Source organism: Patella vulgata, chromosome 2, assembly GCF_932274485.2.
Source record: "Patella vulgata chromosome 2, xgPatVulg1.2, whole genome shotgun sequence".
NCBI classification, from domain to species: Eukaryota; Metazoa; Mollusca; class Gastropoda; family Patellidae; genus Patella; species Patella vulgata.
In genome coordinates this window covers 12,933,508-12,959,845 of record NC_065880.2, presented here as the reverse complement: position 1 = coordinate 12,959,845, position 26,338 = coordinate 12,933,508, and the positions used below count along the sequence as shown (strand labels likewise).

The following is a 26,338-nucleotide window of genomic DNA, read 5'->3' as shown; positions in this document are numbered from 1 at the left end:
GGCCCGTGATACTAGGGTGAGACTATAGTCAATTCAGAACGATCTTTGACTTCACGCTGTGCATATGATCAATTAACTCTGAAACACTTTGTGATTTTATAACTATGTTTATATTATATCAAATACAGCAAATTACAACATCTATGATAGTACCTTAGTAGTAATTGTAATATCTACAGTCTGAGTTTAACAAGCCTAGCACTCAGACCTAACGGCTGAAACACTACATATTGTCTCTACCCCCCCCCCCCCCAGCCTCGGACCAGCGGCTGAGAGAACGTCCTAGGAACGCCGGATGATGTCGGTATCCCTGGCCTCTAAGCCGAGGAGGCTGTGGGTATGATGTTCCCCGCTCTGCCTTATATAGAAAGTATAGATGCGATAGCTATTAGGGCGGGACAATTACCATTTTTGGGTAAGTGTTTTGTATGGGCACCGTTTAACATCAACATTATTATATTTAATTGGACTAATCTGTGCACCAGATGCCTGGAAGATAGTAACCCCCTTCCAGAAATGGATACTGGCATAACTGTCGGTGAGTTAGTCCAAGAAAGTAGTAGAATAATGCAAGGTACTTCCTTTGTGTTCGTCATACATCATGAAGGTAACGAATTTCTACATTAAACAGAACACCTTTCATAGAACTAAAATTAACCCTATAGTATTACCTTCGTTCATCTACTCATCTCGCTTTAACCGGCTCTTTCACGAAGGTGTATCTATGGCAAATGAATCAGTCCCACCAAATATGGTGGTCATAACCTCGACCAATGATTCGCTTCCTTCAAACAAGCATTTCCCATCAAATGATGTACATTCTGAAGTTATTTCATCCAACAGAAACCAGCCCAACAAAACGATGACACCCCTGCATGCTTTAACTAACGACATTCCTGGTGATGATTCTGTTTAGCACGAATTAACCCAGGTAGACCCACTAACAGACCAGAAATCAAACGTCACCAAAAGATTATGTTCAAACTTACAAAATGGAATATGATTTCAAAATAAAGAACCAACATGATGAACTTGTGTGGTAAAGCCAAATGGTACCTTGCTACTCCCCCTGGAGGGGTTTGGGAGTCTTTAAAGGGAGGTTGGACGATTCGATTTCTCAGACATCATTCTGCCACGATGGAGACATCTTAAATTTGATTCCCACATCAGTTTGGGAGAGCCCATGTAACACAGCAGGGTGAATATGCATATCACTATTATTTGGGTAAAAAAAACAAACAAAAATGTGCTAATGAAGACGGGTATACGCCATACAGTATGCTATGAGAGAACATTTGGCCGGGCAGCGGCGCTACGGCCTACTCTTATATCGAATTCCAACTGCCAAGGGATCTTTTACGTGCACGCCAATGTGTACACGGGACCTCGGTTTTTCGTCCCATCCGAACGACTATACAGCTGTCCTTGTCAGGCCCTCCATCCTGCATCACTGACAAGGGGATACCACGCCAGAAAATCTGGATGAACTCTCTCGGCCAATGCAGGGATCGAACACCAGACCTCCAGGCTAGCGAGCCAGCGTCTAACCAAACACGTAACATAACTGGGTGTTACACTATCTGCATAAACGGCACCAAAAGACATATGTATAACAATGTCCTTCGTCACGGTAGCCAATTTCTTGCTTTACATTGTGTTTTCGGGTGGACTTAATAAATCAGGAGCACACTCCGCTTCTATTATACCTTTTATATCAAGCGCAGATACGTAAGTAAAACATTAGTATAGATAAAACTGAAATGTCATTATGTCTCTCTCAACCCAGTCAGGTCTAAATATTAAGGCCACCTGCAGATTTCGTCAAAGTGGCGAGATGTCAATATGTTTAGGACACGTGATTGTTGGCGAGATTGTGGGTTAGGGTAAGGGTTAGGGCGAGGGCTAGGACTAGCGTTAGCCCTGTTTACAACTCGTGGCCTTAACGAAACTGCAGGTGGCCTTATAATTTATACCTAACCCTCTCAACACGCTGAGCTCGCGGCTAACGTTACATCCCGGTTTCCTAAGAATTATGGGTCTGCTTAGACGGAGCGAAATATGCCGAGAATTATTCAAATATGGATTACGTAGACAAGAAATGAAAACAGCGTCTAATTTATTTTATGGTTCGACAACCGGCCTTGAAAGCAAACTAATTGTTTTTCAAAAGCGAAAAGCAGGTCGGTTTAATGGATAACTGCGGTAATTCTAGAGCTAATACATGCAACGCACCGTGCTCCCCCTTTCGTTTCTCGACAAGGCGGGGAAACGGCATTTATTCTCTATACAAGATCGTCCTAGCCTGCGAAGCTACCGTCAAAAGTAGCGACGGGGCGAAGCGACAAGTGTTGAAATCCGAATAACTGTGCCGATCGCGGGGTCTTTCCGGGCCTAACAGAGAGCTTTTTAGGTCAAGCTGTTATCATATTCAGATAACATTATAATTTAATGTGGCATAAATCCCAAATTATATTACACCTAGCATTATAACCTATGTAATGGAATACCCTAGCTGTTTCCATTGGTCACTTGTATATATACACCTATTTAGAACACCAAAGTTTTCGGAGTTGTATTATTAAAAGAACACAACGTGAAGTCAAGTGGATTATGATTATCCAAGTCCATATTGAAGTCCAGGGATTTGAAGCTGTGACAAAGGATCAACAGGATCAATAATGCTACCAAACTGAAATATGAATAGTTAACCGTGCTTCTAGATGTCATTAAAAGAATTAAACTGAATCAGTGCCTCGTCTCAGGATATTTATAATAGCCTGGTGGGAGAATTACATTTTCCCCCAACCTGGGGAAAAAATTAGGGAAGAAATGATTCTTCTTTTTTCTGAAAGTATATGACTAGGACATCATCCCACGTTTTCCCGCTTGGGGAAAATTTTTTACAGCACTTTGAAAATCTGACCCCCAGCAATCGTGAAAAAATGGGGTAAAGTTACAAGTATTGTCAATATCTCAGTAAGTACTAGTGATACGGTCATCAAACTTGGTAGGAATCTTCTCCAGTTGATGCTTGGTGACCTCCTATAAGTTCCACTCGCAATCCGTGACGTCATAAGGATTCAACCTAGACGCGTACAACATGTTTTAAATAAATGATAAACCAATGCACATAAGTAACCACCCTTACTGCTCTTGTGGGAAAATATCTGAAAATTGTGATCACTTCTTTTCAAGTGTTCTTTGTATTTGACCCTAAGACAAATCACAATCGACACTTTGGACGTAGACTCGAAAAATACAAAACAAAAACTCTTTTAAACATAGATCTATCTATTCAGAGTTTTTTAAACGATCGTGATATACTTGTATCTCAGCCAATTTACATATACAGAAATATAGAATTATTATTATATCAAATCAATGATCAATGTGTATTTTTAATAAGGCTTCAAACAGGTTATACATTAAACTCAGACCTTCCGGATATTGGTAACTGATGGTTAATTCAAAGATGGAACCAGGAAATGATATTATGTTACACTTATAAATATAATCATTACATCTCCCTTGCTTCCAGCTTTAAAGGAGCTAAATTGCTAATATTTGGGACCAAGAACTTGACTCAAATGGGTCGCAACGCATATAATTATGTATGTATGTAAACTGATTTACATTCAATCGTTTATGTTTTTACTGTAATTTCTAATCATTTATGTTTGGCGAAGTCTGAATCTCTAGTATCGGGGGGATCACGTGGCTAAGTGGGTAAGACGCTGGCTCGCTAGCCTGATGGTCGGGTGTTCGATCCCTGCATTGGCCGAGAAAGTTCATCCAGATTTTCCGGCGTGGTTTCCCCTTGTCAGTGATGCAGGACGGAGGGCCTGGCAAGGACAGCTGTCTAGTCCTTCGGATGATACGAAAAACCGAGGTCCCGTGTATACATTGGAATGCACGTAAAAGATCCCTTGGCAGTTGGAATTCGATATAAGAGTAGGCGATAGTGCCGCTGCCCGGCCAAATTTCCCTCGTAGCACACTGTATGGCGTATGCCCGTCTTCATAGCCCTGGGCCCGGTTCCTAGAAAATTCTTAAAGTAAGCACAAAGTCATGCTTCACCTTTTCTTACGTAAGAAACTTATAAAAATACCGTCCCTAGAAAATTCTTAAGACCATTCTTACGTAAGCACAAGTCAAGTATAAGTCTAAGCACATTGTGACTGGTAAAGTTTACCATAAACTGAGACTACGATGCTCTTTAACGTCATAAAAACAACTTTGGTATGCGAATTACGTCATAAATTTATCGTCTGCTTCATTGACGTCATTAATATATGGTTGATTTAGATGCATTTGACATGTCCCCTATACACATATAAAATGTGCCACAAGATAAAAAAAAAAAAAACGCAGACATATACAAACTAAATGAAAAATTGTGAGAGCGCCTGATCTTAAAGTAGCCTGTGTGTTTGTAGCCTATTGTTTACTAATTGAAAAATAAATAAAATGGTTTCAGGGTAGAAGCGAAATTTTCTATAGCCTAGCATTCTTAATTTCTTCTGGAGAAGGATTTTCTCTGTCTTGTAATTGTCTGTTTGGTATCAAAAGGTGTCGGAAATGCCGTCGAAAAACTCTGCGGTCAGCCATCTTTTTGAAGCAGAAACAGACTTAAGCTCGGTAAGCAAGCCGTATACCTTGCTTGGGACTTGTGCTTAGATTGACTATGTTTAAGAACGAAGTTGTGCTTAAGTTTTTTCTTGGAACGCATAATAACGTTCTTGTGCTTACAATGAAGTCTACTTAAAATCTTAGCACAAGAACGTTCTTAAGAATTTTCTGGGAACACAAAATAAGGTAAGTTTACTGAAATGCAGTCTAGTTAAATCTAAGCACAAGAACGTGCTTAAGAATTTTCTGGGAACACAAAATAAGGTAAGTTTACTTAAATGCAGTCTAGTTAAATCTAAGCACAAGAACGTGCTTAAGAATTTTCTAGGAATCGGGCCCAGGTTAGGAGCAGAACAGTAGGACGTTAAACCCCATTTCATTTCATTTCATTTCTCTAGCATCGGGTTATTTCAGTCTACACCGGTAGTATTTTTTGCGCATGCTCTCCAGGTAAGAATATGACGTCACTGTTTGACATGACTTGTGAAATGTCTAGCCTCGTTCTTCGAGTCCCTTGTTACAAATGGCGCTGAAACGCATTATGGTACACGATTAATGTACCAATGATAAAATGTATATTTCGTCTTAAATATTGGATATCAAAAGCCCATCTTTTCCCGGTAAGATCACAACATCAATGTTGATTTAAATTGACCAATAAGTCGTGTTTTCGATGTGGAAGACTTTGGATGATATTGAGTTAGAGACTTAGCTACTTTAAATTTACATATTTTATCCATAACTTTGGTTTAAATCATACAATATTTTACAGGTATTTATATATATGTGATCATATATGTAATGATCATAATTATGGAAACAGTTTTATTATGAGCAGGTTTGCTTGTTACTGCATCATATTCACTTATATTCTCTTAAAGGGACAATAACACTCTTGCTGGCTTGAAAGCTCCAGAAAATAAATAATATCTCTATCTAAGTACTAGATGTTTAAGTGTCCTACCTGTTGTGTAAATTATCCATTACATCCTATTTTACTTGTCCAGAGGGTTCGAAAATATTTTTAAATCGAAGTTTCATTTGAAAAGGTTTACGTTAGAAGTTTCAAACCATTATGTTGAATTTTTCAAAATTTTTAAATAAGGTGTGTTAAGATGAAATTTGTGTCATCAATTAATTGAAATATTCTAAAATAGTACAATTTGTTGACCAGAATAAAGATTGGGACATATTATTCAGTTACAACAAGAATGGTATTGAGCCTTTAAATGATCAATTGTAAATACTAATGTTCTTCTGAATAAAATACTGTTTAAACCAAACCATAAAACATAGATAATTGTGATCACATTTATACTAAATTAAATGGGTTTGGGGTGGATAATGTCGGATTTAAGGGGGCTGAGGCCAAGGCCCTCAATATCAAAACGGCCCCCAAATTAGTTTTATTTATAATTTTGTTTATTTATATGTTGTATTTGTTTGTGCCACATAAATCTGTCTACCATACATACAATATGCATTGTAACCAGAATATGCCCCCTTTTCACTATTAATGTAAGAGCCCTAGAGACATTTTCAGCCAGCCATGGGCCCCCTGGAAGACTAATCTGGCCCTCAAATGGGCGAGTGCAAGGCTAATCTGGCCCTCAAATGGGCGAGTTATATCAATGTGCTAAATTGCATGAAATAGCCCTAAACATGATTCCTCATAAACTACTGTACAGTTAATGCTATATCTGTAAGGTATTGTGGTTCTCATAAACATGATTTCACCAATGGGATATTATTAACATTCTTTACTGATGGGAAGTTGTGTAAACCCCCTATTATTAAATTCACGGGTTGCGACATCACAAAGATCATTAAGAATATTGAAATATTAATTGATACCGTTATTTAACAAACTTCATCAGAATGTTACTATTCAAATTGGCAAAAATCCTGCTTTATTTAAAGAAATGGGCATTAGTTTCTACACAAACCCATACTACGATCACTCAAAACAGGGGAGGCAAATCAATTAATGAACTCGGCTATACAGGATGCAGACCACCATTAATTTCCCCATTGACTTCAATGTTAATTCTGGTCTCTTGGCCCGGCTTCAACGTTTCCCCAAATTTTCGTTGGGCTGAATACTTTTCAGTACAGTCAGAAAGAAAAATGGTCATGTCTTTACACTAAATTTTGTATGAGTTTGACCACCAAAATTTTGAGATACACAACCTTGAAGTAGCATACTAAAAAACATGTAACTAGTTGCCATACATATCACTGTAACCAACCTGTTATCCTTCCGTCTCAAAATCATGAATATTTAACAAAGCCTGGTAGAAAATGTTTATTCAAACCCTCTTCTTCAATTCTAGACCAAAAAATCAACAAAAATGGGCATGCAAAAGGGGAGAAACGAGAGAGAAAGGAGTGATTTCTATAAATAGACGAACTACAATTTGTGGGTACCAGAGGGTGAAATTTAACATAACAACAAGCTATTCTTCAATCAAGTGAATGAAAAAAAACAAATCACACCTTTGTATTAAATAGTATATATTGTACAATAGTAACAAATAATATTTATATATAGACTAAGTAATAAAAACATAGACACCATCATATACACTCATATTACAATTTCATTTAACAATTAACTTTGTGTTGCCTTAAAAATTAATAAATAAAAGAACAGATATTAAAAACAAAATTAAATCAAAAACAAGATTTTGGCATGCTTTCCCCATACAGTATTTAAACGAATATAACTTATTTTAATATCTGACCAAGGAAAAACTTAAATTTTATACTTTATCTTCACAGAATGACAGCTAACTGAATACCAACAATATGCACCCATCATATTTTGATGCACATGATCAATAATTACTGAGTACATGATCAATAATTACTGAATACCTAATCAATAATTACTGAGTACATAATCAATAATTACTGAGTACCTAATCAATCATTACCGAATATATAATCAATAATTATTGAGTATATAATCAATAATTACCGAGTATATAATCAATAATTTCCGAGGACATGATCAATAATTATCGAGTATATAATCAATAATTACTGAGTATTTAATCAATAATTACTGAGTATATAATCAATAATTAATGAGTATGTGATCCATTACTCAGTATATAATCAATAATTAAACATGCATTATGCAAGAGCAAAATCTGCTTATTACAAGTATATTTCTGAAATGTTATCAAAATTATCAATTATACATTAATTAACTTATCCAGACCATAATAAACTCTCAATGTCAAGGCAAGCTTTCGATGTTGGCTGGATTAGATTCCTATATGCCGCTAACGGCTATTGATAATTAAATCAGAAAAAGTGGATAATCGAGACTATGCTGTTTATATTAATGATTTTAGTAATGATGACCGAGACTATGCAAAAATTTCACCCGCTTCTTTCTCGACTCATAGTGGATCAATTTGACTGAAATTTCCAGCAAATTACCTTTACACTATCTAGTTTTTAACTATTATAGCGAGAACTGCAATCTCTTTATCTTATCTCATATAATGTATCTTTACCGAGTCTGTGATCAATAATTACTGAGGACATGATCAAGAATTTAATTAACAAAATATCAATGAAGTGTTACTTCCTAATGTACAATTTCAACAATTTCACAGTTTTAGTAAGCCAGACATAGTTAAAGATGGTATTTATTTATGAAATATACCAATTCCATTTGCCTTCATCTTCATCATCCTCTCCTGGTTGAGCTCTTGTTGAATTTATTTTTCTCCATATTCTCCTGTAAAACACAAGCAATTTTAAAATTCTATAAATTCATGTAAAGCTATCTAAATTTTGTTATCCAGACATCATATTGAACTAGAAATTTGAATAATTATTGGTCTTCATTTAAAATGAAATGAAATGAGATGAGTTTATCGTCCTACTGTTCTGCTCCGTCTCAGCTAATGAAGACAGACATACGCCATACAGTGTGCTATGAGGGAAATTTAGCCCAGGTAGGGGCACTATATCCTACTCTTATATCGAATTCCAACTGCCAAGGGATCTTTTACATGCACGCCAATGTATACACGGGACCTCAGTTTTTCGTCCCATCCGAACGACTAGACAGCTGTCCTTGTCATGCCCTCTGTCCTGCACCACTGACAAGGGGAAACCACATTGGAAAATCCAGATGCACTTTCTCCGCCAATGCAGGGATCGATCACGCAACCTCCAGGCTAGCCAGCCAGTGCCTTACCCACTTAGCCACCATAGCCCCCTCTGCAACAATCAAGCTAATGAAAACAGGCCCTCCATCTGTATCACTGACAAGGGAAAACAACGCTCGAACTTCTTTAGGTATTTTTACGACTAACCCCTGACCCTCCTAGTCAATGAGCTAGCACTTTACTCACTGAGTCGATGTGTTTCCCAAAATGTATTGGAGTTTAAAGATTATGATTCTGCATTAGAGTTTTAAAGAGATGTTTTGTAATATTATGATAAAATGTATTTTTTTGTTTTAAATTCAGATAATAAAAAGGTATCAGCCTCACCTGGCATCCTTTTCACTTGTATCCGCATCTATTATAGCTTCTTTTAAATCATGTTCCATATCCGCAATACTCTTCTCAAAATATTCATTCTGTTTTAATAGTTTCTGAACTTCAATCTGAAACATATCAACAATATTCAAGATTAAATAAATTGTAAATAATTTGAAATGTTCTTTCTGGAACACCCTATATCACTTGAAAATGCATGGGTTCAACATCAATGCAAAGATATCCTATTACAAGTAATAACAATCACAGAGAGAGAGAGAGAGAGAGAGAGAGAGAGAGAGAGAGAGAGAGTTTAACCTACACTGACACAAACTAGGTCATTTCGGGTTCAATTATATTTTAATAATTCGCTTTCGCGTAGGGGTCTTTAGCACTGGGCGGAAAAAACCCACGAGGTTGAACAGGTGATCCTACTCCTTGTCACATACAACTGGGTAATCACTCTTTTAAGGGAGTGTTTCCACCCCACCCCCACAGTAATTAATTTGTAATAATATATAACTTGTTTCACTCTAATTATCTAAGAAAATATTGTTTCACATGTATATAAAATATTCAATTGTAAGTTATGTTCTATTATGTGTTATTATATCTCTCTCTTTTGGTGCTGTCATCTTTTGTATTATAATTTCATGCTGATCTATTTTATACTCTTGTTCATCCTTCTCTTGTTATGCTATCATCTTTTGTATTATATATTTCCATGAAAATGAAATGAAATGGGGTTTAACGTCCTACTGTTCTGCTCCTAACCTGGGCTAATGAAGACGGGCATACGCCATACAGTGTGCTATGAGGGAAATTTTGCCCGGACAGCGGCACTACGGCCTACTCTTATATCGAATTCCAACTGCCAAGGGATCTTTTACGTGCACGCCAATGTGTACACGGGACCTCGGTTTTTCGTCCCATTCGAACGACTAGACAGCTTTCCTTGCCAGCCCCTCGGTCTATATTTCCATGAAGGGCAGGATGGTAGAAAGGCTTATACAGTCTAATCCTTTACCCTTCTTAAAGTTATTACTATTATTATTATTATTATATTATCATTATTATTATTATTATTATTACCTCTGTTTCCTTAATACATTGTTCTAAATGTGTACACACAGTCAATGGTACATGATCATCACGTAATGCAGTTCTTAAACTCTTCAAAGCATCTAATTTCTCTAATATTAAAGCTTTATAATGTTCTAATTCTTCTGTTAATTCAGCAGGTATGTCATCCTTAAATACACTCATCTTCTTGGGAAGAAGTTCTGAAAAACAAAATCACCACAATTAAATGATAAGGCCAGCTCAATTTTTCGTCATAGGTCACAAGATGTAAACAGGGCTAGCACTAATCCCAACCCTAATCCTGACCCTGGATCTAGCCCCAATGCTTACCCTAACCCTAACCTTATTTCCATCTCAGCGACCTTGATAAAAATTGAGCTGGCCTTAACAAATAGATTTAGACGTCATGCAAGTTTTGATATGGCGATGAATAGGCAATTTATCAATTTTTTGTCCAATATTGTACAGAGGTTTCAATTAGTGGCTTACCTTGTTCTGGTGCTAATGAAAATAAGTCACCTTCTTCTCTTAAAGCTTCCCGTAATCTAAAAAATATAAATATTACAGGATTTATTCAATTGTTAAGTTCTGTATTAATAAACAACAGCAGTAGAGGACGACAACAACTTTCGTAAAGTGTGGTCTTTAACGTTTAATACACAAAGCTGTCACGTAAATCCACTCATACTTAACAATATCCTGTGACCCACTTAATTCTGATCATAAGCTTTTTCAATTATCACAATTATTTCATTTAATAGATTTATTTACCGGTCATTTTCTTCCAGTAACCATTTTCCTTCCAATTCCATATCATCGACATTATTTTTAATTTGTTGTAATTGTTTGGGTTTTGATGTTCCACTTTCTGTCATCTGTTCTATTTGATCATGTAATAATTGATGTTTAGCTGTCTGGGTGTCTAACAATTTACTGATATATGCATCATACGCTGTCTGAAAAAAAAAAAAAAAAAAATCTTTAAAGGCTCAATACCACTCTTGTTGTAACTGAATAATATGTCCCAATCTTTATTCTGGTCAACAAATTGTACTATTTTAGAATATTTCAATTAATTGATGATACAAATTTCATCTTAACACACCTTATTTAAAATTTTTTAAAAATTCAACATAATGGTTTGAAATGTCTAACGTAAACCTTTTCAAATGAAACTTCGATTTAAAAATATTTTCGAAACCTCTGGACAAGTAAATAATGATGACAAAATAAACAGAAATGTTTAGTTTAAATAAAAAAAATGAAAACAGGGTTTAAAGGCTCAATACCACTCTTGTTGTAACGGAATAATATGTCCCAATCTGTATTCTGGTCAACAAATTGTACTATTTTACAGTATTCCAATTAATTGATGATACAAATTTCATCTTAACACACCTAATTTAAAAAATTGGATAAATTCAACTAAATGATTTTAAAAAGCCTGACGTAAAGCTTTTCAAATTTGACTTGGATTTAAAAATATTTTTGAACCCTCTGGACAAGTAAAATAGGATTAAATGGATAATTTACACAACAGGTAGGACACTAACACATATAGTACTTAGATACTTAGAATAAGGCTATTTTTTATTTTCTGGAGCTGTCAAGCCAGCAAGAGTGTTATTGTCCCTTTAACATCCTACTTTTCTGCAACAATTGAGGAAATATAAACAGGCAGTGTGCTATGCAGGAAATTTTGCCCTGGCAGCTGCACCGCAGCCTGCCAGTATTTTGAATTCCAATAGTCAAGGGTTCTTTAATGTACATGCAAATGTGTACACAGGACCTCGGTTTTTGGTCCCATCCAAATGACTAAACAATGTTCTTTGCCAGGCCCTCCAACGTACACCACTGACAAGGGAAAACCACATTCCAGGGAACTTTCTTGGCAAATACCCAGATCAAACCCAGGACCTCCTGTTTAGCGAGTCAGCATCCAACTCACTGAACCACAGTGACTCCCTTGATTAGCTTAAAGGCATACTTATTAAACTGAGTTAACTGCAAATTGAAACAGCTCCATATTAAATTCCTTATTCTTATTCTTTTCGTTACAATTTACACCAGTAGGGTAGAAGTAGAGGCAACATATAATAATAAACAGAATTTTTTCCTATAGCGCTGAACATTCAGTCAGTCTGACTGCTCTGTGGCGCTTTACAATGTAAATATGATTATAATAAAAAACATACATGTATATACAAATAAACAAAAGAATACAAAGGAATACTCAAGTTACAATATACAAATGGAAAGTGAAGCATTTAAATTATAGTTCAAACGTGTGGGTAAAAAAACAGAGTTTTTAGATGTCGTTTAAATATAGCCAAGTTTGGACTATTTTGGACTTCCAGAGGCAATTTGTTCCATTCTTTTTGTGCTGCGTATGCAAAAGCTCTCTCACCAAATTTTGACTTCTGTACTGGACATATACATGTGTTAAGTTGGTTTTTATGAGATGAACTTAAGGAACGAGAATGTACATAGGATGGTGCCAAAGGATCATTTAAACAGTTGAACTCAAAAGTGATTGTATTTATTTTGAAAATGATGCGTTGATTAACCGGTGGCCAATGTAATGGTTTTAGAACAGGTGTAATATGCTTACCAGGCCACCTGATACCACTTCCTATTGACATAGGATGTTCACAGTTATGTGAAATTTCTTTACCACAGTGTTTCTCCATCACTCAGTTTACTGTCATTTTTCAATCATTTTCCTTGACAAAGACTGACATAAAAAAAATTCCAATTTGCCTACCTTAACATTTCGTAAAATGTGTTGGAATATAGGACTCTCATCAACAATATCTTCAAATACATTACTGTATACCTGTAGCCTATGGAAATTAGGACCATGACCTCTAAATTTCATTGTTGATAATCCCTACAATAGTAAGACAGACATACTTATAGCAAATACTTGTTTAATGTTTGAGAGAAACGGGAGTTAATGTTCATATAACTAAGTCCTTTTGGGACTAGATGGTAAATGTGTATCATTTGGGCTTGACTGCAATCATTATCACATATATGGTGGGATAATTAAGTTACAATATGCACAAAGAAAATTCTTACTTAGCAGCTACTGCTTGAAGTAGTGGGAGGAAACCGGGGGACCTGGAGAGAACCCATGAGGTTGGACAGGCGACCCTACTCCTTGTCACGTACAAGCAGGGAATCGAAACCACGCCACTTGACTCAATGACAGACCTTATGATCAAATGCGCTCGCGTTAACCATTCAGCCACCCAACCCTCCCCACATCAAGCAATTCTTAACAGGATCGCAATAAATGCTGAAGTCATCATTTGATCCCAAGACAAAACCCCCATAGGCCTCGACTCAAGTAGGACCTCATAAGGATTCACCAACTATTGGACATATTATCTGTGGGCTATACAATATTATGAAACTTAATATTATATTCCACCGTTAACACAAAATCTTTGTTATATTACCTGTTTTAAATTATTTTCATGATGCACAACAGCTTGATTACCAGACAGGACCTTCTGTTCTAAAGAAGCCTTCTTATTAATAATATTAGATTCAAACATTTTAGACGATCTATACTGATCTTGTTTTGTTATACCAGCTGTCTGAACAGGTAAAAAGTTGTTTCTAAATGGTGGCTTGTCATGATGGTTCGTAGGCTGGAAAGTTTTAGTTGGACTTTTATCCTCCTGGATATCCTCAACACCATCAACAGAAGTATAACTTCTAGCAGATGGCATATACAATTCTTGATTATCCAGTTCCTCAATGAACACAGAATCTTCAATGTAACCTTTTTTCCCATCTTTAGAAGCAGAGTTTTTAGAGTTTATATCCCTAAGGTACAGAAGTTTTTGAGGGGCTGTGCTTTTACGCTTTATATTTGGAACACTACCAGTTGTACCTACACTAAACTGATATAAAACTTCACTCATATCCTGTCTTTTAGATTGAAATCTTTTATTTGGGCTTCTTTCTGATTCTATAGATGCCGTAACATCCGGTTCTAATGCCGATGTCTTCCATCCTCTTTGCTGGGCTAAGATCTCAGCAGGTTGTTTAAGACTTGCTGCATTTAAGTGACCCCCTGTGTAATCAAAAATGTCCTTTTTCTGTTTTTGCTCAGCATCATTCAATAGACACTTCAGCTGTCTACTGCCCACAAATTTGTAAGCCATCTTGAACTCGAGTAATTATTGAACACCAAGTTAACCTGCAGTTATACTTCTTCCTTCTTTACCAAGACTTCAAGACTGCAAATTAAAGCAAAAACACTTTATTTTTATGCATTTCAAAGACACTGTTGTATTTTAATTCCAAAACGGAAGGGGCAGGATTGGGTGGTGCTTCTTCTGGGTATTAAAGACGTAGCAGTATTATTACAACTTTCTGATCAGACTGGCCAGCTCATGAATTTGAAACATCAAGTTTCAATGTGATTGAATATTGTCATTGACTAAAACAACACTAATTTAAACATTACCTGTTCGGTTTCCAAATTAAAGGGACAAGCAGGGGAATGACTAAATTGTCACTGTTCCTATGACTGCTACAAGTAAAGGAAACGGGTGAACAGACTTCACTCGACAGCAGTCACTGAGTCAGTGAAGCCTGACGATGAGTTTTCGCCAACACGCACTGTTGATAAATAACATTGATATTGTAATTAATTTTTCCTAATCAATTCCCATTCATCTCATGGGTTTTAATACTAAATATTTATTTCTTTAAGTATGCATTTTAGGAAAAAGTCAAATAAACATATTTTTTCTGAAATTTGTCAGCCATGATGGCATTTCTCTCGTTGCTGTGGAAACAGCTGAAGAGCTATTATAGGGGACATAACTCTGGGTTAAAATAATACGGTGAACACTTAAATAGAACCCAAATATTTTCTTCCACCAGCATAATCCTTCGACATCAAACTCCATTTCATATACTATTTTATAGGCTATATCTATATATTTCAATTCAATCATTATCAAGAATCTAATAGTGTCTTTAGTTCTTACAAATTAGCAGTGTCAAAAAAAAAAAATCAGGCTTTTAACTGACTCGGGATGCATTTGTTAACATGTCCATCATCTTGTTGTTTATTTATGATAACATTGTCACTTTGTAAAGTGCCCCTGAACATGTTATATGAAAGGGCGCACTATAAATATGCTGTAATAACAATAATAATAATAATAATAATGCGTATTTTCAATCAGCCCTATTGCTAAAATTTGTATTTGGTCTAAAAGAAACTCAAGTAAAGTTGGTTGCCAAGTAATCAATCATACACCCACAGTAGATGGTCATTTGAGCAATCCATATATGTTGTTAATTACGATTTTTATTAATTAAAATGCAAAATCCTTATCTTAAAAAACATCACATTCTACAACATATTTTACGGTAATAACTCCAGAAGTAATGATCAGAAATTGTGTAGCAACAGTTGAAACAAATAATATAAAGTATAAAGTAGATCATGGAGGAGACGCAGCTGTTGGTCTTTAGCCCCAAGGTTTTCTTTTATTTAGGTTTGTTATTTAAGTAGTAAAATGCATTAGCTTGGGTACACTTACTCTTTCTAGAACACCAAATACCACTTCTCATTTCTGGAGTTCATTTAGCTATCTGGAATACTGTTGTTACACAAAATTATATATGAGCAAGGCCAATAACCTGTTTGTATATAACTCATGCTAATATATTGATAGAGTGATCACAAGATTCTACGGTCTATTCAAAGTAACCAAAAATAATTCATGAAATATATTAAAATTCCACATGCTTTGTTGTCTTACTAATCTGCAAATAACTTTCAATGACATGGGCTGATAACTTTGGTAGCCAGAACATTAACAAGATTCTACTAAGTGAGGAGGGGCAATTTAACTCAAGAAGAAATTAGATTAGATTGCTGAATTCTGATAGGTGCTCAAGGTTCCCTCATCTAAACATAAATTCCTGACAGAGCGGATAATAACTTTTGTTGATTCTATAAAATAAGCTAGGGCAATAATTATACATTAGCTCTGAATAAGTAAAATATTTGTAGGAAGTTTATTAGGCCATATAAAAACATATTCTGGTTCAAAGACAATCCTTCCCCAAAAAACTGATGCAGGGGGGAGGTTTTTGATTTTGTATTTTATCGCTACTGGACTAAATGATTTATAATAAGTATCACGTTTCAAGGCACACATTTATCTCATCATTTTGTTGATTCTTGATTGTATGATTATCCATTACCATTTATGGTTGTTAATAACACTTATCGGGGTTATGTACTTGATAATTGAGCCTATTGTACATTTTCAGATTCTTTTAAATTTTTGTATACAGTTACTTCCTGTAACCCTGGGAAAAGATTTACGTGTAGTAATTAATAAGACTGTTTTGAAATAAAAACAAGTCATGTGGCTCTGAGGACAAGATTTGTTTCTAAAAATTTACAGATTTGGAGTTAAGTCAGTCAGCTTAATAATGTTTATACAAATATAGCTCAAGACAATTTGATGATATAAACACAATTCTATAACATTATTGTAACATGTAAATAATTCGAGAAATCTGCAAGTCATCAAATTTCAAACTTTATTAACAGTTTCTGGTCTAAATATACATGAATGTTGGTAAATCTAACACATATAAATCATTCAATTAAAATAAAAAATCTATATTTCTATTATTTCATAAATAAAATAAAATTAAACATAGCCATTATTATTAACTCATAATATCTCCAAATTATTTGTGCGATAAACTGAATAAATAGATATCATCCGTAATCCATACCCTATTAATAACCATTGTCACATTTATTATATAAGTTATTCTTTATTTAAAACTAAAACACTTGTTATTAGTTACAAACATATTAATCTGTATTTCTACTACATATTGTCTTTATTATTCTAGTCGGAGCAGAACACTAGTAGGATGTTAAACCCCATTTCATTTCATTTATTATCCTGTTATTAAAAATCTATCAATTGATTATCGTGACATACACATCAATAATAAATACAACTAAGTCTTTCATACTGGCAAGAATAAGTTTGAATCAATCTGATTAAAACACAGATCCTATTTTGTTTCGTTTTTTCATAATTCAAAATTTCGTTTTACTTGTCTTCAGAAATTAGGATCTGGAAGAGTTGTTATATAACAGGCGTTCTAGATGATGTGAGGAATTATCCAATGAAACAGTCCGTTACGGTGAGTTCTTGGCGTGCTCTGCACAAAACTGTGGGTAAACCCTCAGAAACATCAACACTGATTAATCAATGTCTGACGTCATAAGGTCAAAAGCCGCTTGTATGACTCCTGACATGACCTCCCAGTACACCTGGTCGATCTTCATGCAGTGTAGGCCATCGAAAGTATAAAAAAAAACGAAATATAGATCTGTATTTTAATCAGATTGAAGTAACCCTGGGAGTTCACTGTGACAAAGCTCTGGTTAATACTGTTTCTAGTTAGTAGTATGTCCCAGTTACAAGACCTTATAATAAAGGAGCACATTATATTGATGTAGGTGTTTTAACTAATATTTATAATGAATTCTGGTTTTCAAATACAAAGCACCTAAATGAATCATCTCTTAATGCAAGTTTCCTGTTCTACAAAAAAAACATAATCTAGATAAAACGGTATACCAGTAATCCATAATACTTGTATTAAGGTAAAAAATTCTGTTTATAAAGCCAAGACTTTTGATGTTGTTGAAAGTCTATATCTACGATTTATTCCAGGAAGGTATTATTAGGGAAACAACTAAATAAACTAAAAAAAAAAATAAAATCACGACAAAAAATAACACAACAAATTTGAGCACTCATTTGTATAAATATAACTAAATATGTATATGTATACTGTATCATTATATTATTAACAACTAATGAATACTTCAGATATATTTTTTACTCTTTTTCTGTATCCATAGAAAAAAACCTGGCCCCAAGTTCACAAAGCATTCTCAGACTTAAGTTAAGAATTTACACAAAATTGTTCGGCTAATTTTAACTAAAATATAACCCTTTAAAAAACCTTTGTTGTTTTAATGTATAAGAATCTATGTGCAAAGTTTTGTGTTTCTGGATCAAAGATATTTCTCATAAACAATGATTGAAAGTTGAGTAAATTTCTTAACTTAAGTCTGAGAAGGCTTTGTGAACTCGGGGCCTGAACATCCTTTACCTGCTGTTCAATCCTTTTCAAATGAGCATTGCTGAAGCAATACATGTCCTATACCGGGCCCAAACAAATATAACAATGCATGCATTTATAATAGGCTGATACTGCTTCGCCCAATTCACCAGTTGATTGTATCACCTTTCACGTCACATGATTAAACATGTCAGCGACTGATTTGCCTAGTGTGTCCACCACATTACTATACTATACTATACCATACAGCAGTGTACCAACCTTCAATAAGGGTTTGACCCAAAATGATTCAAGTAACTAGAATTTTCATTGATTTTAGGTCAACAAAGGGCCTTAATTAATCTTAAAACAATTGGTTAATCTAACATTTATCTTCTACAAGAGAAGAAGCTATCCTTCTCGGAAATAACCCTTAAATCAACAAAATTTCCAAAAGAAATAAATTTCCACACCCATTTGCCTCATACAAACTCCTAGATACAAATAACTTACAAGTCAACACAACTTTGGTTCACCAAACATACATACGCAAAGAACTAGAGAGTCTCCCCATGGGCATCTATGTTAAAATATGGCCTATATTTATTGTATATTACTTTTAAATATTTGTTTCTCAAATGACAAATGGTATTAAAAACTAGTAAATAGTCATACACATAAATGCTTCACAGTAAAACTTATTAGAGTCAAAGAAAGTGTTTTAAGGTAGATCTATAATAAACAGTATATAGTGTTTTAAGGTATACAACCAGTATAAAGTTATTTAATTTAGATCAAATATACTAGTAAATACTGACTGATATTTGACTAGCACCAGAATATATAATAGTATGACAGACTGTTTCTAATTAAATTTGATAATCCCCAACATTGTACACAGCTATTTTCAAATGCACAATGTGATGCTCTATTTCACACAAAATCTATCAACTAAAAAATCATTTACCGTGTAACAAAAAACCCTATCCTTATCTTTTGTGTGCATTCACGATTCAGAGTAAAACAAGACAGAATTTAAAATACTAGTAATGTGTTATATATGATTAGGTTTTCCTGAATATCAAAATATGACACTGATGTCAAGAATTAAATGCATTTTTTTTTTTCATTCTTAAAAAAACAATTTGGTTAAAAAATTATTCAAATTGATCACTTCTAACTCAGCTTATGGCCATTTGAAATTTACATAGGTTTCTATTTATTTCACACTACCATGTTCACTTGTCTTACATATATAAAGTATTAATAATTCAGCTATATTATAAACGTTTATTAATACCTGACTGTGCTTTCTTCCCTGATAACAACAGTCTTTATGTTAAATTAGTGTAGATCTGAATTTTGAATACTTTGGTTTGTGATGCCTTTGATTAAACATACATTATGCAAGAGCAAAATCTGATTATTGCAAGTCTTAATTTAGGCTTCAGATGTTATAGAAATTATAAATTAGATCTTTATTTAAACAACAAGCCCAAAATCAACTCTGTAGACCCACTGATGGCTCGGCTACAGCTCGGATTTAAATAGGATTTCACTTATTAATTAATTCAAATATGGCGCATCCTGATGAGAATACGTCAGTTAGATCGAGGCTAAATGATAGAGTGTACTTAGCGAGGCCGCTGTAGAGTGTTTCCGCATGCCATTGAAAACTTTACTTGATAATCGAGATATGTAGGTGGAGTTAACGCCTGTCAATCAAACGATCGGCCAAGGTGAAGGCACATTTCACTACCATTTCTAGTCAAATATTACAACGATGATAACTATGTTCAAAATAAAGTAATTTGACTGAAATTTTCAATATATTCTTCTTTCATCATCTACTTTTAAACTGTTATAGCAAGAATGGCAAATTCTCTATAAAAATCTCCCATAATGTATCTTTAAGCCAGTTCTTATACATGTATATATTGTGTTAGTAAAACAACAACAAATAAAGTAATATAAACATAAACAAACAAACACATTGCTCTTTTTATCAAAATCATTAGTTTAAAACCTCAGTTGCTAAATCATAATCACACAGGCCCCATATAAAATAAATCATAAACACAACCTGTTCTCACATTATACTATTAACAATCTGAATAAAACACAGATCCTATTTCGTTTTAATTTTTATAGTTCAAAATTTCGTTTTACTTGTCTTTACTACACTAGGATCTGGAAGAGTTGTTATATAAGCCATGTTTTGGTTAATGTGAGGGATTAGCCAACGAAGCGGTCTTTATGGCGAGTTCTTGGCGTACTGTGCACAGAACTGTGGGTAAAGCAATAGAAACGTCAACGCTGGTTGATTAATCAATGCCTGATGTCATAGGGTCAAAAGTCGCTTGTATGACCTGATGTGACCACAACCGGTCAGATCTTCATGTAGTGTAGGCCATCGAAAGTATAAAAAAAAATGAAATGAAATATAGATCTGTATCTTAATCAGATTGTACTATTATCTCATTAAAAGAAAAACAATACATGTTGTGCACAGGTGTAGAGCTACCTTGGCAGAATTCATATTTCAATATATTTTAAAATTGATCTGTTTGTCATTAAGGTCCCACTGTCACAGTCAAATTCATTTTAAGCCATACATTAACAAAATCAATATATTTTAAATGCACTCAGTTTGTTAAATTTATATATATATTCAGTATATACTAAAATCAACCATATTGTATTTTGGTGGAAACATGATTAATTAAATAATTTCAATATAATTATCTCTGAGAAACCCTCTTCTCTATATTCTCTTTCAAAGAGAATTGTCAGCACCTTATTACAGGTTTAACCAGCTTTGCATGTGTAAGATTAGCCATGTTTGATAATTAAACAATCTGATTAAAACACAGATCCTATTTCGGTTTGTTTTTTTTATAGTTCAAAATTTCATTTTATTTGTCTTTACTACACTAGGATCCGGAGGAGATGTTATATAATCCGCCTTCTGGATGGCGTGAGGGATTAGCCATTGAAACAGTCAGTCTACAATGCACGGAACTGTGGGTAAACCACTCGAAACATCAACGCTGATTGATTAATCAATGTCTGACGTCATAGGCTCAAAAGCCGCACGTATGATCCCTGAAGCGACCTTCCAGTATAACCGATCAGATCTTCATGTAGTGTAGGCCATTGAAAGTATAAAAAAACGAAAGGAAATATAGATCTGTATTTTAATCCGATTGGTAATTAAATCAGTAAATATCTATAAAGATGGTTTTATATGTGGCTTGTCTTGTGGTAATTTATAAGCATGGGCTTCAAATTCTTTGACTTCTGTTTCTTTCAATTCTTTCTCTTTTTCTATAATATCTTTAATAGCTGGATATTTTTCAGGGTGTTCATGTATAACTTTGTCTATCAGTTCGATGTGGTGTTTTTTCTTTTCCTCTTCTGATGTTAGATAGCTATAAAGAGAGAGAAATGGGGTTTAACATCCACTCAACACAAACTAGGTCATTTCGGGGCTAACATATGGTTCAATTTTATTTCAATTATTCACTTGCACATAGGGATCTTTAGCAGTGGGGGGACCCTGAGAAAACCCACGAGGTTGGACAAGCAACCCTGCTCCTTGTCATGTACAACCGGGGAATCAAAACCACGCCAGCTGACTCAATAACAGACCTTATGATACAACGCACACATGCTAACCATTCGGCCATCCACCCCCTTAAATTCCTACTAGCTTTACTACCAGTTCAACCAGGACTACAACTGACATCTGAGATTCTTCTCAGTAGGAACCCAGGATATTCTAGTAATAGAGTCTAATTCCTAGACATTAAAAATACATTATGCAAGAGCTAAATCGGCTTATTGCAGGTCTTTCTTTAAGCCTGAAATGTTTTCTAAATTATTAATTAGACATTAATTAACTTATTCAGGCCATAATCAACTCTCGATGGCATCAGATTTCTCTGATATTAAATAGATTAGAACAGTTCAGCCATATTTTGATTTAAGCTAAAAATGGAGGAGCGAGACCTTAGCTTCGAACAACCAGGACAGTGGTTGAACTTATTGCACACGTCTTGTCAAACCTTCAAAGGCTAATATCTTCACTCGCAATAGAGTAATTTGAATGAAATTTTTAAAATATCAATTTTGAATTATCTATTTTTGAACTATTATAGCAAGAATAGCTAGCTCTTTATCTAAATCTTACATAATGTATCTTTAAGGGAGGCATATTGTCAGATCAAACAAGTCAATAGTGAGATGTATGTCTATTACCTCAATCCCAACATTCTCAACATAAATAGATGATGCATATCTATTATTTGTATATTTATCTTTCTGTGAAGTGTTAAGCTTATCTTTATTTAGCCTAAGCAGAAAATGCTTATGACTGAACTTTGGCAAGGTTTTGTTCAAGTGAAACTATTCCCTATGTTCCAGCCTTCTCCCTCAATTAGAATCAAAGTTATTGTGTCCCAAAACATCAACAAATCAAATTGTTTATCCCTGAAATTGTTAACCATTAAACTAACTCAGTCAAGACACTCACCTAATGAAACATTAATATCAAGTTTGAACATTCTATCTCAATTAGAGGCAGTTTTTGTGCTCCAAAGTCTTGAACAATCAAATTGCTTTATTTAGCCTAACGCGGTGGAAACACTAGACAGTAGCCGAATGATTCGGTCAAATCAATCGGTGCTAAAATTAGCCTAGTATGTCCACTGACATTCGGTCGAATGTTTCGCCCGATTGTAGAATTCATTAGACATTCACCGCTCATATGGAGAAGACTTGTAATTGTTTGAAAGACATGGTCGCAGCCATGTTTAATCATGTGACGTGAAAGGTGATACAATCGACTGTTGAATTGGGCGAAGGATTCGCCAAGTGTGTCCACTCATTCAACCGAATCTTATTCTGCACGGATTGATTCGGCTAGTGTGTCCACTGCTTCAGCAGAAAATTCTCATCATTAAACTTTGTCAATATACTGATGTAATGAAATAAAATTCTCAGTTTTATCACTCTCCATCAAGTATGTAAAGTCAGGTAACTTGTTAAATATAAGTTAATATTAACCCTTTGTACTCACTGATAGTTTATAAAGCGTCCACCTTGAGAAGTCTGAGCTGTAACATTAGTAAAATGACAGGCAAAGAGTAGCAGGTTTCTAGGTTGTACTTTCCATGCAAATCTCATAAACATACAGGAGTAAATTGTCAGGGCTGAAAACGAAAATATATGACAATCTAAAATAAACACATAATCCTTTAGTGGCATTTAGCAATTGGAAACATAACAAAACTGACACAGTTAAATACAAATTCATATCATTAATTTAATGTTACAAACTCAGTATATTTTGATATGATAATTAATGTAGTATCATGTAGTATCTTACTGTACGTACCTAAAGTCATTTTACCACTGATGATTTCAGGATCTTTTTTTAAGTCCCCTAAGGCAGCCAATGGAAGCCCCCAGTTAGCAACTAAAATTTAATTATAAAATAGAAAATAATTTTGGGTTGAAATGGGAAATCACACATTATTTTTTCTCTAAGTTATCTTGATGTTCAGTGCATTACTATAGTCATAATACAAACAACATTACTATAAAGCTAAGATTTTATATAGATAGAGAGAGAGAAATGGGGTTTAACGTCCACTCAACACAAACTAAGTCATTTCGAGACTAACACAGGGTTCAACTTTATTTCAATAATTCGCTTGCGCGTAGGGGTCTTTATAGCAGTGGGAGGAAACAGAAGAAACCAAGAAAACCCATGAGCTTGGACAGGCGACCTTACTCCTTGACACGTACAACCGGGGAATCAAAACCACACCAGTTGACTCAATGACAGACCTTATGATACTGAGCGCTCATGCTAAACATTTGGCCATCCAACACCCTAAGATTTTATCAAACCACATTGGATTTAAAATGAATGAATTACAACATCTATTGTAAATTTAATATTTTCATTCAGGTAAATTTTATATGAATTAATAAACATTACAATTTGTTATCTATTGAATATTGAATCTGAATATCTTAGCCCATAGATTATTGAATAAAAAAATAAAATCCTCTTACCTGGACCCCAAAAGTGCTGCAAAAAATTAATATTTAATATTACACACAAAAAAATATGAGATGGCTTTATATTAAAAATACCCTAACTTAATTATTACCATAAATTTATTTAAGCTACATAATATGGCGATCAAATACAAAATAAAATTTTGAAGAATTGCTGTAAATAAACTTCAAACATAAAGTTAAATTCTGGAAAAACTGGCTGAATACTCACAGTACTGTTGATGGTAACCATTTCATGCAAAAAGAGAAGAAAAATTAATTTTGTTAATACAGTTGTCATAAATTTAGGCTACATTTGTATTGTTTCTTGGGTCAAAACAAAATCAACAGAATGGCCTGGTTTTCAGATCAACTGGGTATCTATTTACAGAACAAAACTGTCTTTTATTACAAACTCATGTACGGTAGCTGTCATATCATCTGTTTTTCCAAGCGCTCACTGTTTGTTGAGAAAGTTCCTTGAAATTTTCCAGTCTGGACCTAGATGTAGCAAGGAAAAGATATAATAACTCGGCCATATATATAAGACAAAACGAAATTTAGGTAAGCAGGTGAAACAAAATTGGGATTTCTGAAAAAATTTGATTTTAAGTTTTTGTAATTGGGCTAGGCAAAGCAATAAATGACTGAAGATTCTCAACGTTTCAAAGATTTCAATTTTTTTCCAGCAGACTTACCTAAATTTTGTTTCATCTTGTATGGCCAAGTTATGTAAATTTGTGCGCTACCCTAGATTTAAATTTCAATGCCGTTTGCCAAGTTATTTAACAGATGGGGATGTATTTTTAACAGCATGTTGTGTTGCACATACTGACGCTAGCGAGGTAAACAAGGTCTTATTTTCTCACTAAAATGTTCCTGTACCTGTACATTGTTCAGGCGTTCACAGAGACTGACACACGACTGTTTAGCAGTAAAAAGTTGCCCAGTAAAATTGACTGGGCCGATTTTATTTTCGACAAGAATTCAATATGACGGTTTTTGAACGTACAGGGTGGGTGTAACTGTAATGAGACCGACTTCAGAGCTGAACTAATTCCCCCCCTGGCCGTCAACCATCAAAATAGCCTTCATTATGGTATTTATAGGTAACAGATACATGTAGTCAGGCTTCCTGAATAGCCTAAAAGAGACAACACAATCACAAGCTGTAATCTATCGGTAGGCTTATAGCATCTCTTCTTTTAATTAGTCTCTACGTCTAGTCTGGGTGTCAGTCTAGTTACTTTAGTAACGAATTCTTCTAAAGTAACTTACTAAGTGTCAGTCCAGAGCAGAAGAACAAGCCTATCCGACCATAGTCATAGTGATAGTATAGATAACACATAATTCTTATTCCAGTAATATATATACATACCTGCAAAGATACGTGCGAAAGTCTTTACTAGTGACATAATTCAAACCCTTTTTAATTAAAGGGCCTGCCATGGTCACTGTATTAAGTTTACTGTTGACAAATAATGAAAAGTTTTTCACATGGCCTTGAATGGCAAAGCGGTGTAGATGGAAAACAATTCCAATCGTGCTGTGGTTGGCTTTTTAGAGTTATTCCCCTTTAACCACTTTGTTGCACGAATTCAGAATTTATTAAAAAAGGGCCAATATGTTGTAAAATATTTTGTAGCCCCCTTCCTCCCTCAGCTCGCTCAATAAGTTGCTCCGATGGTGGACCGCCAACCCCCTCTTCCCACAAAATATGAAGTCCGTTTGGCACGCTACCCAACTCAATATGAATTTGGTACCAGTGAGACTGATTGTGAAAATCTTATACAAATTATGATGTTTAACAATACAATTATTTCAAAGTTCGAAAAAATGATCCGCAGCCAGGGGCGAACTGGGCATTATAGGGCCATTGGACGCGGTATGAGGGCAAAGAGGGGTCAGGC

At 34.7% G+C, this 26,338-nt stretch overlaps 2 protein-coding genes across 2 annotated transcripts; both read right to left on the bottom strand.

Annotated features, from left to right (window-relative positions):
* Window positions 1–6,955: 6,955 nt before the first annotated feature.
* Window positions 6,956–15,191, bottom strand: LOC126812042 (uncharacterized). Its single transcript, XM_050538214.2, has 8 exons — window positions 14,701–15,191; window positions 13,682–14,470; window positions 12,982–13,107; window positions 10,989–11,173; window positions 10,707–10,762; window positions 10,227–10,417; window positions 9,147–9,262; window positions 6,956–8,383 (listed from the first exon to the last, which is right to left on the bottom strand). Exons 2-8 carry the CDS (start codon window positions 14,393–14,395, stop codon window positions 8,296–8,298), a joined length of 1,476 nt encoding a protein of 491 aa, XP_050394171.2. The 5' UTR covers window positions 14,396–14,470; window positions 14,701–15,191; the 3' UTR covers window positions 6,956–8,295.
* Window positions 15,192–23,435: 8,244 nt separating this feature from the next.
* LOC126812062 (mitochondrial pyruvate carrier 1) lies at window positions 23,436–25,977 on the bottom strand. Its single transcript, XM_056098655.1, has 4 exons — window positions 25,803–25,977; window positions 24,444–24,459; window positions 23,758–23,838; window positions 23,436–23,572 (listed from the first exon to the last, which is right to left on the bottom strand). Exons 1-4 carry the CDS (start codon window positions 25,875–25,877, stop codon window positions 23,436–23,438), a joined length of 309 nt encoding a protein of 102 aa, XP_055954630.1. The 5' UTR covers window positions 25,878–25,977.
* Between the last annotated feature and the right edge of the window lie 361 nt (window positions 25,978–26,338).